General features: G+C 32.1%; 1 protein-coding gene across 1 annotated transcript; it reads left to right on the forward strand.

The window, feature by feature from the left end:
- Positions 1-10,867, forward strand: LOC123918860 (1,4-alpha-glucan-branching enzyme 3, chloroplastic/amyloplastic-like). The gene is made up of 21 exons (XM_045971023.1): positions 1-482; positions 1,717-1,788; positions 1,996-2,060; positions 2,787-3,446; positions 3,534-3,706; positions 3,805-3,894; positions 4,774-4,849; positions 5,491-5,598; positions 5,818-5,908; positions 6,092-6,193; positions 6,540-6,642; positions 6,817-6,954; positions 7,072-7,143; positions 7,379-7,483; positions 8,297-8,374; positions 8,448-8,558; positions 8,849-8,929; positions 9,323-9,427; positions 9,585-9,670; positions 9,790-9,844; positions 10,158-10,867. Exons 1-21 carry the CDS (start codon positions 181-183, stop codon positions 10,188-10,190), a joined length of 2,706 nt encoding a protein of 901 aa, XP_045826979.1. The 5' UTR covers positions 1-180; the 3' UTR covers positions 10,191-10,867.
- Positions 10,868-14,996: the final 4,129 nt, after the last annotated feature.

Consider the following 14,996-nt stretch of genomic DNA (forward strand, 5'->3'; position numbering starts at 1 on the left):
AAAAACTACAGATTTTATAGATTTTGTCGACACTCGATAAACGTTTCCTTGTTGTCCCGAGTCGACTCAAAAACCTCTCTTGAACCCAACACAAACACAACACTGAGTAGCGCGTTGTTCGCTACTGTTTTCACTATTTTCACTATTTTCCATTTCTTCCTTATCCATTCTCAAACAACAATGACAACAACACTTTCAATTCCACTCAACATCTTCTTCTTCCATCAAATTCAAACCACACCCACTTCTTCAAATTTCCAACAACCCCAAACCGTTACCTTTTCCCGCAGAAAAACAACCTTAAAAACCGCATGTTCTGGTTCACAAGAAAACCCCCAACAACACCAAAAGAAGCAGAAAAAGAAGAAAGAGTTCAATACAAATGACACTGATTCTGATGGTGAAAAGGGTTATGACCCTGTTGGATTTCTCGTCAAACGTGGGATTTCTCATAAAGCATTTGCTCAGTTTCTTCGTGAAAGGTAAGTTAATTGGATTGAAATGAAAAAAATTTGCTTGGTTTTTGGTAGAATTTGTGTTTTGATTTTCTGGGTTTGTTCCATTTTTATGTTTCTCTTAGAAAGTTGGAGTCTTTTTTTTTGGTCTAGTAGTCTATTGGCTAGACTCAGACATATAAGTGTTGAGAAGTAAAGAATTAGTAGCTACCAATTGAGTTAACCTTACGGGGACAAAAAGTTGGAGTCTTTAGTAGTTGTAATTGCCCTTCCTTCATTTCCATGTTGAAGTTACACTGATTTGGAACTCACAAAAGGGTAGTTATGTGTAATTTCTTAAAATAAAGAAGGCCCTTGGGGTCCACAAATCCTAGCTCAACCGGCAGAAATGCCGAAATTGCTAGGTCGGATGTCATGACCGGGGTTCGAGCCCCGGTCCCTCCACTTTGTGTGTGTGAGTTTCCAATGGCTTGCCATTTCGTCTATGCACCAAAAAAAAAAAAAAGAAATAAAAGAAGTCCCTTGGGGATGTAAGAATAGTACAAATGGTTTTACATTGCTGTTTCGGTTACAAACCCTTATATTGCAGTAAAATTTGGGCAACTGTGGTTGTAATTGTAATTGCGATGGGATTGGAGAGACCTCAAAAACCATCATGTTGCATTTACAGGCGCAGCTGAGGATGCAGACTGCAATTTAAAACTACCGTACAAACTGAAAGTGTAGTTTTCCGAGTAACTAGTCAAATTACTGCCATGTAGCAATGTTCTTAATAATACTGAATGATGAGAATTTTGCTTAAGGTTTGTCAATGTGCATTTCTTTGGCCAAATTAGTCATCATGTGATAAATCATAAATCTTGAGGATTAATGTGACTGGCATAATAGGCATTAAGGGATTAATTTCACAGCTATGTTCAAATATTTAGGTAGCGAAAGCATGCTACCAGGTATGCAAGTCACCAGAATGTTTATGAGGATATGTCATAGTAAAAAGTCGGGTTTGATTCCTTGTGAGAAATAAATTCCTTGGAAAGAGGTTCTACCTTGTTGCTCTGTTGGCCTTGAACATGAACACTCTGATTGAAGGATAAATAATTCACATAAAAAGGTCCTAAAATATAAACAAAAATAGTTGGTCGTTTTTAATTTTCTTGTTCTAGTGAATTATATAGCTATGTCATGTACTATTTTTGTTTATTGGTGTGTTGGAAATTTGATGCAGGGAATTTTAAGATGTTAGTTTTTGTTTGTTTTGTAGGCATAAAGCGTTGAAGGACCTGAAAGATGAAATTTTGAAACGGCACATGAACTTCAAGATTATGGCTTCTGGGTTAGTTCTACTATGTGGCATTGACTTAAACATTTAAGCTAAGGCGTGTTTTATATCCTATATGTTTTTGAAACTATTGATGTTATGAAATTATGGTATTTAAAACTACTGATCCAATTTTCCAGATTTATTTGACAAAGTTGTGCTTGTAAAGATTATGAGGTTCCTTTGAGTTGCATTTCATTCTTCTTTGTTATGTCTGTTCAGGTTTGAGTTATTGGGTATGCATCGTCATCCAGAACATCGGGTTGATTATATGGAATGGGCTCCAGGTTTGACATTCTCCCAAGGATTCTTTTAGGGTCTGTCTGGTTTTCATGTCTCAAATATCGAATTAATGGTTTTATTTTGTCTATTTCCGGCAAGAATTGTACCTTAGCTCTTGTTAGTTTTCAACATCCCGAGTTTTTCTTGCACCAGTGTAAATATTTGACAAATCAATACTTATGATATAGATGTTGTGGATGCTTCTAAATTTGAATTTTTCTCTGCTCTTCTGAGGCAAGGTCTTTTATGTCGAAGCAATACCTACTTATATTTGTTACCTAATATTTATTCGAAAACCTATGTCAACCAATAGCCAGTTTTTGTTCAACAAAATAGAACTATTGCCAGTTTGCTACTAGCCACCAACATTTTGGACCTCACAATGAAATTGATACAATGATGTAGTTACTTTTAGAAAATAATCTAAGATACGCCAAGATTGAGAACTGATCCTAAGGGATAAACCAAGATATTCTAAAATAATATCAACATATCTCTTACTTATTATTGTTATATGTTTCATGATTTTCTCTCGAGTAAATAGGGATTAGTGTTTAGTCTTTTGTACCAAGTTTTTAACAATAATATTCAAAGTTCTTATTATTTTCTCTCATTTAATCTAAAATTCCACAACTTCAATAGTTATTTTTGCAAGTTTCAGCCCAAAGTAATCTGTTGATTGAATTTATTCTCGTTCATTTCTTGTCATATTAAGAAGCATGTAAATGCAGGGGCTCGTTATTGTGCAATTACTGCTGACTTCAATGATTGGTCAGCTACAGAAAATTGTGCAAGAGAGCATTACTTTGGTCACGATGATTATGGATACTGGTTTATTATTCTTGAAGATAAGCTAAGAGAGGGAGAAGAGCCAGATGAACTATACTTTCAGCAGTATAACTATGTAGATGATTATGATAAAGGTGATAGTGGAGTCACCGTTGAAGAGCTCTTTAAGAAAGCAAACGACGAATACTGGCAACCAGGGGAAGATCGTTACCTGAAAAACCATTTTGAAGTTCCAGCTAAGTTGTACGAGCAGATGTTTGGTCCTAATGGGCCTCAAACCATTGAGGAGTTAGGAGACATACCGGATGCAGAAACAAGATATAAGGAATGGGCAGCAAAAAATGGACCTTCCCCTTATGCCGTGATTGACGAAGGCAAGAATTACGACATATTTAATGTGAAAGTTGATCCAGAATGGCATGAGAGAATTCGTGCGCTGAAACCTCCAATAGCATACTGGCTTGAGACACGTAAAGGAAGGAAAGCGTGGTTGAAAAAGTATATGCCTGGCATTCCTCATGGCAGCAAGTATAGGGTTTACTTTAACACTCCAAATGGACCGTTGGAGCGAGTACCTGCTTGGGCTACATATGTGCAGCCTGGTAAACCTTGTTAAGATTTGTTGATTAATTAATTAATTGTTTTGTATTTTTTATTGATTCTGTGTTATCCGATTGTTATGCTTTCAGAATTAGATGGAAGACAAGCTTATGCAATCCACTGGGAACCGCCTCCAGAAGATGCATACAAATGGAAAAACAAAAGCCCCAAAGTACCGAAGTCATTGCGGATATATGAAGCTCATATTGGAATTAGTGGATCTGAGCCAAAAATATCTTCATTCAATGATTTCACAGACAAGGTTTCTCTAATTTTGGACCTGAAGTTTATAGTTAAGCCATTATACATGTCTTTTGTGTATAACCACCCCCTTGAATTTTTATTATTTACAAAATGCAGGTTCTTCCTTACATAAAAAAAGCTGGATACAATGCAATCCAGTTGATTGGAGTTGTTGAACACAAGGATTATTTTACTGTTGGTTACAGAGTAAGTTAAAAAGTTGTTGTAATTCATAATCATTTTTATGACTAATTATATCTTGATAAAGTTCATTTAGAATTTCTTTATGTGATTCCGTTTGGATTCAGCCTATTTTTGAGCTTATGAAAATAGCTGATGCAAATAAATAAAGTTTTGTGTTAATTTATAAGTTTTTAGTTTTTACTAACAAAAATTATATTTTTATTAGCTATTTTCTCATAAACTATCTTGAAAAATTTATAATAATGCATAAAAGCTTATTTATTTGCATAAGCTGTTTTACATAAGCTCAAAAATAAGCCAATCCAAAAAGGACCATATATCTGGAGATTTAGCGGTCTTAGTATCAGGGTGTAAACCTGAACGCTAGGCTTCTGTTCTAGGTTCGTGTAAAAATGTTGGTCATTATTGAATTTTGAATTGGGGAATATGGAGAACTTCCAAATATACCTAATAAATTAATAATTTCCATGTGCAAGGAGGGCTTCATGAACCCAACTTGGAGTCCCAAATCAGGCATAATGAACCTGGTTTGAGGGCTTATATAGTTATATAGGATTGGGCAATCATTTCCTTTGAGCCATGGTTTTTAGGTTGAGTTAGGTTCAATCTGTATCACAAATTCACAATCCATATTGTAAAAGGCATACATGATTTATCTTGTAAGTCATGTTATAAACTACAAACTATATGCACATGCATTCCTTACATGTTCTGCTTAAGTATTATGTTTTTTATTGGTTACATCATATTGGAACTCTGACCTTTGATGACATTCTCATTTGTCACAACAAATCAGTTATGAGTTCTGACAATGCATGGATCAAAAGTTCACTATTTTAAGTTAGTTAGGAACATGCTAAAACTCCTATCTGATTGTTGCAGGTTACCAATTTTTATGCCACTAGTAGTCGATATGGCACTCCAGATGACTTCAAGCGATTAGTTGATGAGGCACATGGTGAGTAGACATTTATGATGACTAGAAATTTAATCGCAACTCTTAGTATTGAAAATTGTAGACAGAAAGATTATACTTGTTGCATTACTTGAGTATTAAAAGGCGCCAATAAAGGAAAAACAAGTTTAGTCAGAAACTGTAAGTGCATCAGTACAACTTTTTCCTGTTTTTCATTATAGGCTAAAAAAAATTATAATTTTTGGGAAAAGCAATCCAAATTGTTAATTTTGGGATTATTATTTTAACTATTGAGAAGCTCACATTCATCTTTAGAAGTAGATTGTAATTTCGAAAAGTCTTGGAAATGTGAGATTTAAATATAATTAATATCCATTGTTCAAAGAAGTCTTGGGATGAGATTCATGTTTCATACAACTTGTATGGGGTAATAATCATTTTATTAGAACATTTTTGTGGATATAAGCATGAAGTGCTGAATCATGTCGATTTTGTGTCTCTTTTATGTGTGTGCTGAATCTTAACACACACAATAAAAGAACTTCTAATCTTGTTTTGTGTGTGTTAATAACTCCAATCCTTGGTGGCTGCAATTTTTTCCAAGCACAACATAATTTCTGCTCTATCTTCATCTTTGTTGAGGGAAACAGACTATTTTGCTAACTCTGCTTTTGGCGGCACAGGACTAGGACTGCTTGTCTTCATGGAAATTGTCCATTCATATGCTGCTGCAGATGAGATGGTTGGATTATCATTGTTCGATGGATCTAATGACTGTTTTTTTCATTCTGGTATCTGTTCATGCTGCTGGAACCTCTTTATTTAGTCACACATGCAATTTTCATTATTTTCATTCATTCAAGACTATGTGATGAACTTTGCTTATTTTTCATTACGTCTTTGTTTGACGAGTCTCTTGGTTCCTTAGAAAAGGAGGGTGTTGTATTGAATGTTTCTACTCTGAACTTTATTCTAATACAATGACAATTGTGGTTTGACTTTTTGAATAGGTAAAAGGGGGCAACACAAGTTCTGGGGAACCAGAATGTTCAAATATGGCGACCTCGATGTTCTTCATTTCCTTCTATCAAACTTGAGCTGGTATATGCAATTGCAAACCAAAAACACTGTATACTAATAGTTATAATTTATAATCGCCTCTTTGAGCCATTACCTTTCCACCTTATTGGTCTACTATCATTTTATTGAACATAAATTTGATTTTTTATATTTTGTTTTTGTGTTTGTTAATGCTAAATTTCTCATTATATGATGTTTGGACAGGTGGATTGAGGAGTATCAAATTGATGGTTACCAGTTCCATTCACTTTCTTCTATGATATATACTCACAACGGTTTTGCTTCATTTACTGGTGACTTGGAGGAGTATGGCCATTTCGAAACTTTATTGCTTCTTATATATTAACATTATTTGTATATTTGAGATTTTGTTGGCTTTAATAAAGGTTTTTGGTTTCCGAACCATGGCTTGAATCCTAATACTATTCTGATAGCATCTATGATATATTTTTGTCCTTTAAAAAGATTCTTTAAGGTTTTCCATTTCATCTTCAACTTTTTAGAAATTAATATTCTCACAATAGTGCAGAGCTTTAAATGTTTAGTATTTGAAGTAACTACTATACTGAATAGCATTATTAGAACGCTTTTCGAAATGTCAAACACAATGACTTTGGAAATTCCATTGATTACAAATTCTACTTGCATTCAGGTACAGCAACCAATATGTTGACAGGGAAGCACTATTATATCTTATCATGGCCAATGAAATACTACATGTTCTTTACCCAAATATTGTCACAATAGCCGAAGATGTAAGCTTTCATGTTCTTTTCATTTATTTCAATACTTATGTGCATATTATAGTACTTCTTTGAAAGTTAATAGAATAATGTCATTTATATTGAACTTCAAATATAAATTAACTCGTAATTATTTCTTGATCTTCACCTTGTTTTGTGTATAATATGCGTATCCGTTATTGACAGGCAACATATTATCCTGGATTATGTGAGCCAACTTCTCAAGGTGGACTTGGATTTGATTACTACGTCAACCTTTCTGCACCTGAGATGTGGTCAACTTTTCTTGAGACTGTTCCTGACCATGAATGGAGCATGACTAAGGTCATACTCGAGTAAAATTGATCATTTTGTTATTAAATGTTTATTTTTGGTTCCATTAGTATTACTCAAATTTTTTAAATTAAATTATATTATTTGCTGTTGCATCTCATGCTGCAGATTGTTAACACATTAGTTTCTAAAAAGGAAAATGCGGATAAGATGCTCTTATATGCAGAAAATCACAACCAGGTAACTCACCCTTTTTTCAATTTATTGAAGAACTGAGGTTTATATATATATATATATATATATATATATATATATATATATATATATATATATATATATATATATATATATATATATATATATATATAAACAAACAAGCCTTCTCAGCACAAGACGTGCCAAGAGAGACTACTGTGAGGTTTATTTTTAAGGTATCATTGTGTATGTATCTAACTTTTTCTTATGTTGCTGCCAGTCTATATCCGGAAGGCGGTCATTTGCAGAAATATTGTTTGGTGAAGTTGATGAGCATTCAGAAAACTACAAGGAATCTTTATTGAGGGGATCTTCATTACATAAAGTATGCTATTAACTAATTTCCACCGTTTTTCAATTTAGATGTGAAGAGTGAAGACAAGATATTAGAAATTTGTGTTCAAAGTTTTGTTTAGTCTTCACGCTCTCTCTAAAGCTGTTAAACATAGCTGTTATATTATGGATAATTACGCCCTATTCGATTAAACAACTTACCTAACCGCTTATAGCATAAACATTTATCATATAAGGTGAGGATTGCCTCTTATAAACTCATTCCCATGCCAACTCACCTTCGATGTGAGACTTCTTAACACCTCGTCACGCCCAACATTATTGGGCTTGGTGCATGGATATAAATGGTGGGTGGCCCAATAGTGGGGCCCAACGTATCTTGGAGAGGTTCTGATACTATCTTAGAATTGAGAGTTGAGCCTAACTCAACCCTACAAAACCGGCTTGTAAACTTATAAACTCATGCCCAGGCCAACTCACATCCGATGTGGGACTTCTTAACATATAGCAAATGAAAATAAGCTGATAACAACTTATTCACATGTAATAAGTTGTTCCCATAAGCTCTCCCAAACATTCTGTCAAGTGCTTATGCTAGTAGATAAGCTCAAATAAAACAGATCAAAGAGCCCCTTGGTATAAATAATTTTGTGGGTTCTGGTTCTGATTTCTTTTTCCCCAAATTTCTTCCTGCTTTCTATATCTCACATATCCTTGCGTTGTAAATAAATACTTAAATAGAACGTAAAAGATCACCGAATAATAGCATGCTTAGGCTGATAACATTTAGGTGGATTTTCCTTTTTCTGGTCATTTTTATAAATTTTATTGACTTTTGCACCAGATGATCAGATTGATCACGTTAACAATTGGTGGTCGTGCCTATATGAACTTCATGGGCAATGAATTTGGGCATCCAAAGGTTAGGGCTACTCCTCTTAAATATGCACAATTACTCATATTCGCTTGTGATTGATAATGTTTTACCTGTCTAGAGTGTTGAGTTTCCAACATCGAGCAACGACTTCTCATATTCGCTTGCTAATCGGCAGTGGGATCTTTTGGAAAAAGATGGAATTCACCGTGATTTATTTACCTTTGATAAGGTAATTAATTTGATCTCTTTTGTGATAGTTGTATTCTTGCTCACTAGTTATGACTCACCTTGGTGGAAAGTAATTGGATGCTGAAATGACCAATCTATGAATGCATTCATTAGTGTTCTTTTTGCTAATAATTGTTTATTCATAAGCAGTGCACTGCTGGCAAATTGTTTAATTAAATCTTAACTATTTATTAATCATATATTTGACTTAAGCTTCCGTTCAGACTTTATGTTTGTAACTGGCCCGTAAACAAATGGAGATTTTGAGGTTACTTTTCTTATTCTTTTCAGGATATGATGAAGCTGGATGAGAAGGAGAGAGTGCTCTCTCGTGTTTTTCCAATCTTTCACCATATCAATGACAGTTCAATGGTACATCAACTTATTTTTCAGTCCTTTCCTTTTAAATAATTGGAGGCTTTTACTTCCTCATCAGTTTTTACCGTAATAATTGACAGATCATCTGTATACTAAGACTATTTGGATAAACAACTAAATTAAGCGCTTATAAAAAAAGTGCTTATGAATAAATATTTCTACAACAAAAGATAAAATAAAATCAGACAGTTTTCATATAAATCGTAAGCTATTCTCATAAGCAATCTTGAAGAGCTTATGGAAATAAGCTAAAAACAATTTATGGACATGTCCATAAATTTTTTCCTGTAAACTTTCCTAAACAGTCTCACAAGTTCTTATGTCAGTAGGTAAGCTTATATGTTTGTTTATATACATAGTAGAACTTGACTCTTTCGTTATTTGCAGGTCATATCTTACGTCAGAGGCCCGCTTCTCTTCATTTTCAATTTTCATCCAACAGAGTCTTATGATAGCTATGCAGTAGGTGTAGAAGAAGCCGGGGAGTATCAGGTGAGTATCAGTTCATAATTAAATGTAAAACTTAACATGTATTTTATGTTCTTTTCCCCTCATTGGACTGTTTACCTATGTAAATTCGAACCTTTAGCATTTGGTTTTAGGCCTGTTGAAGGGTAACTAACTTTGTCGGCACATTTTGATGGCACAGCTTATTCTGAACACGGATGAAATAAAGTATGCCGGTCAAGGGATCCTTAAAGAAGACCAATATTTTCAAAGAACTATAAGCAGAAGGTAGCCTTGTTTCTTGAATCTGCCTTGTTTCTTGAATCTCTTCTCCTCTCTGATTGTATCAATTTGTGCTTTCTGTTTTTGACTTATCGTATTTTGATGTGTATAACATGTGTTGACAGAGTCGATGGGCATCGAAACTGCATAGAGCTGCAACTCCCTAGCAGAACTGCTCAGGTTGATAGTTTGTTTCTTATGTTATATTTTGCTTACTTCCCAATGTTTCGTAGATCAACAAAGTCACTTAAACAAAGCCTTGAAATATATCGAAGTTTAATTTGTTCATCCAAGTTTTAACTGGCCCATTTTTCAGTATCAACAACTATCACCAATAAGGGAAAAAAAATAATCATATCAATATTTTTTGAACAGCCTTATTTATTGCATCGTTTTTTGAACGGCCTAATACATATAACTTTTTAAGGATGTATTATTCACTATTTATGCTTGTCAGGACTAAAGGATAAGGAATTCTGTTCTACCTTTACAGGTTTACAAGTTAAAGCGAATATTGAGAATATGAACCATGCTGCAGCATCGTGGGAGTATCTTTAAACGAGAACTTGATCGCAGTTAGAGACTGACAGCTTTCTTCGTTTAATGTTGTAAGAAAAATTGAAGGGAAGCATGGAAGTTCAGAACAAATGGATTCTAGATTCACGAAGATACAAGGTAACGGAATATGACAATGCATATTCTAACTATGCTAACACAGGACTATGCTTGTAAATCGTAAACCCTACCGATCCATATACCACAAATAATGTGATATAGGTTGTGTAAAGATTTACTAGAAAATCTACACTCATCATGATATAGTTGAGTTTAATGGGATGTAGTGACCGTGTAAAATAGTTTTACACGATCATCCAGTAAAATAACTATCAATTTGTCATGTCATATCAAGAAAGTGGGATGAAGTGAGGTGACATGACAGAAAACATGGTTGTTATTGGTTGACATTGTAAAATTATTTTACACTCGGTCCATATTCCTTTTTCTCTATAGTTTCCAGGGGAAGGAACTTATGTATATAAGACTCTTATTTTAGCTTTACATTTTCTTTCATAGAGTAAAAAGTAGCAACTAAAATATTCAGTTGCTGTAAGATTGATTGTACCTTAACTAAAATATATGTGAATTATTTGTATATTGATTGAGTTCAATTGTTATAAGGAAAATATGTAAATTTCCTAATTAGAGGGTGTGCATCAATTATGGTAGATAGATTATGACATTAATTGATTTATACTATCAAGTGTAAAAATAATTTACACCATCAATCGATCAAAACCATTATATCATTGAATCATGGTTGATTTTAATCACAATTACTTCTAAAGTCTCAAATATGAATGGTTGTGATTTGTTGATAGTGCAAAAGTTTTTACGGTAACAATGTATCATAATTAAACTCATCACATTATGGACTAACAAACTTGATGTCAGAGTGGTGAAATTGCCTGATGAGGAAATAATAGTTTACGTTTCTTTAGAAGTTTATTGATAAATATTTTTTTTAAAGTAAATAGGAGTTTATATTTTAATTAACTAATTAGGAAATTCTATTTTTGAATTCAATGGATTGATTTGAATTATTTCACCAACATAAAGTCTTTTACCACGTAGTGGACCTTCTACAAAAAAAAAATTGAACTTTTTAAATAAATAATCATTTTTTAAAAATAGGCAAAATTACACTCCAGATCTTTTATCTTATTTTTTTGTAACACTTTGGTCATTTATTTTTTTTTGGTAACACTTTGGTCTTTGATTTTATTTATTTTTAACATTTTAATCCTTTATTTTATTTTTATTCCATTTAGATCCTTTATCTTTTATAAGATTCACATATAAACCATTTTTCTCATCATTTTATAAAAAAAAATGCTGAATTTTATTTTTTAAAATACTTTTATATTAAAATTAAATAAAACTCATAATTTGGATGAATATGTTCATCATCTTCATCAATTTCTTCGTATCTTCATCTTCTTTAAATAAATCTTCATCTTCTTTAAAAGAGAGTAGAAAAGTTTTTTGGGATTTGGATTCAAGATAACTTGGAATTTGGATTTGGGTTAAAAGTTGTTGATAATTTGGGATTTAAATTTTTAATGAAGGAGTGAGTGAATGAACAAATTAGTGCAACTTTTCTCTTATATACTAGAAATTCAATAAAATGACAAGAAATCATTGTGAGAAAATTGAGAGATGTCTTCGTTGATATAGCTCCTTTCTCCTAAGAGTGGCCTCTCACTTAGGGCAGCTTCATTTAACGGATAGTTTTTCTCTCCCCAATTCGAAAAACACATCATCACCTTCAATTAGGGATTACATAACTTGTCGATAGCTCTCTCCTCTTAGTGATGGCCTTTTCCCATTGGGGTGACTCATCTAACAGTTAACTCTCCCTATTCGAACATTATATATATATATATATATATATATATATATATATATATATATATATATATATATATATATATATATATAAAGGTCTTGATCTATTGAGAAGTGATGACTGTCTCGTCCTTTGATGGATAAGGGATCACCATTGTGGTTTCACATATTTTCTACTTCCTGGAGAGTGAAGGATAACCATCGTGATTGATCCTCATAGGCACATTTCTTTTTAAAATCTGAACACTCGGTCAAATCAACGGAAGACTACCCTGCCCCGGGTTAAATGTAAGGTTTTTTTGTATAGAAAAGAAACTCCTACTTCAAGGCTCAAAAATGGTTAACAAAGGATTATCTTCCTTATATCTCCAGTGTTTGGGATTTGAAACAATGCATGTACATCATCAACGGCGTTTTATTCAAAAGCACACAATCAAAGATTTTTGCGATTTTTATCGTCATCCTACCTCTCTCCAATTTCCATCTAAGCAAGAAGATTGGTAGAATTTGGTATCATAATGCAGAAAAATAATTTAATTGAAAACAAATACAAGTGAAACGAATGAATTTCTTCAAGACAAACATACTCATTGTATTAAGATAAATCATTCGAGAAAACAAACAAGTTCTTATATGCAAACAATGCTTTAACCAAATAAAAATGATAAAAACAGTACAATGCTAAAATCTGAGAATAATTTTTCAATCTGGACTTGAACGTCTGCAGCAGTCTATTCCACAAGTTAGAAAACATGATCACACGGGATTTGAATCAATCTCATCAATAGCTGCCATAACCTGAGAACATACGTTCATCGGTAATTTCCTCAAAGTCTGTTATATCCACGAAAAGTAAATTTTATGTTAAGAATTATACCAAAAACATATAATAAAAAAATGCATTTAAGTTTTTGTCCTTAAATAAATTCTGAGTTTTTGATTCATATACACTCACAGTCCAGCCGTAACATCCTTATTTAGCACATGATAATTAACTGCGTTTAAGTAACTTACCATTTCTAGTTATAAGGAAACTTACCACGTCATAATAACTCGACATCATGCATGATCCTAGCTGGTAGTAACTATTTTTTTTTGTTGCTGACTCAATAACACATCCTCGTTTGAACAATACTAGTTGTACTATTCATTTCAATTAAAAAAAAAAGAGAGAGAACATAGGAAAAAAAAAAAAAAACATATTAAGAATCAAAGATTACCAAAAGTGGGAAATGAGATTTGAGCAAAAATATAATAATGGAGAGATAGTGGGGTGGAATATTCAATACAAAATCTAACACAAACCATTTATTTATATTTATAGGACACAATTGAGTATTGCGGAGTATCAACTGAATTACGAGAGTGCAACTTTGTTCCGACTAACAACTTTGTGGTTTTCTTGATAACTAGACGCCAACCCGTGCGATAGCACGGATTTTTGTAGATTTTCATATATTATATAAAAAGTAATATAATAAAAATTTCAAAATAAAAAGTGAAAAAATTAAAAAGAATTCAAAATATAGTGATGATAAAAAAGATAATATGTTCAGTTCAAAGATGAATTTAGATAAATAGTTTACAAATTAACCGCTAAACATTATGGAAAACTTCTGATTAATATATTATAACTAATATACAGCCACACTTTGTAAATTAACTACTAAATAGTTTACAAATTAGCTAATATACACTTTGTTTGAGATCCGTTGTAGATTAATATTTGTTCTATATCTTTATATGTCCTTAATAATAGATTTTTTATCAGGAAAAAATATATTAGATTTGTAAAAAAAAAATAGAATGTGGATCAAATAAAAAAATTGAGTTTTACTATTTTTATCAACCATAGTAGCAATGAGGAAAGAAAAAGCACATACGATTAATATTCGTAAAATATCTTTTTATGTCCTTAATAATTGATTTTTATTAAGAAAAATTATATATTGGATATATATAGAAAAAAATTGAATGGGATGAAATAAAATAAATATAGAGGAAAGAGAAATCACATCTTTATAAATTATAATAAATGATTTTTATTAAGAAAAATATATATACAAATTTATATGGTTGAAAAGCTTGAAAGAAACATGAAAGGGATGATATTCAACGAAACGCCTAGATTAACATTAACGCACACCGTACAAAAATAAAATAGAAAATCAAATTCAGAAAACAGTTATAGATTTAAACCTTACAAATTTGAAGAAAGGCGAGGAAGTGATTAGGGATAACATGCGTGGAGAGAAAGGGATACTTTAATTTTTGGATATTGTCTTGTTTCTTCTGCTCACATTTAGATACATATAAATTGGTGATATGATCAATGTGTTAACAAGTTAATTATTGTGTATATTTTGTGTACAATCACATGTGGAAATGAATTCTCTCCATTGTGTTTCTCTGAGTTTTTTTTTTCTCCCAATTGTTGCGTCAATTATGAGAGAAAATGAGAGATAAAATTATGAATAAATGACGAGGATGAATTTGATGGTTATGTATCTTTTCACAAATTATTTCATCGTTATTTTTACGGGAACAATTTATTTTTACATATTTTAAATTTAAATGGTCTCGTAAGTACAACTGAACCGGTGTTGTAAGGAGTCTCATCAGCGGTAGTCAATTCGAATTCAGAATTTCATCCATAATGCTCCACATTTAAAAAAACGAGTCTAGTCACTAGGGTTTTTTTTTTTTAACTAACAAACAACGATATTCATTTGTTTAAATTGGTAGAATACATCAATCAACATCATTACATATTATTATTATTATTATTATTATTATTATTATTATTATTATTATTAAATTTGTTGACCTTTTTTTCCAGAAAAAATTATATTGTTTCTTATAATTGTTTCAGAAATATATTTTTATTAAATTTTTTTCCAGCAGAAATATATTTAAACAATATAAT

The sequence above is a fragment of the Trifolium pratense genome, linkage group LG3 (genome assembly GCF_020283565.1).
Source record: "Trifolium pratense cultivar HEN17-A07 linkage group LG3, ARS_RC_1.1, whole genome shotgun sequence".
NCBI lineage: Eukaryota > Viridiplantae > Streptophyta > Magnoliopsida > Fabales > Fabaceae > Trifolium > Trifolium pratense.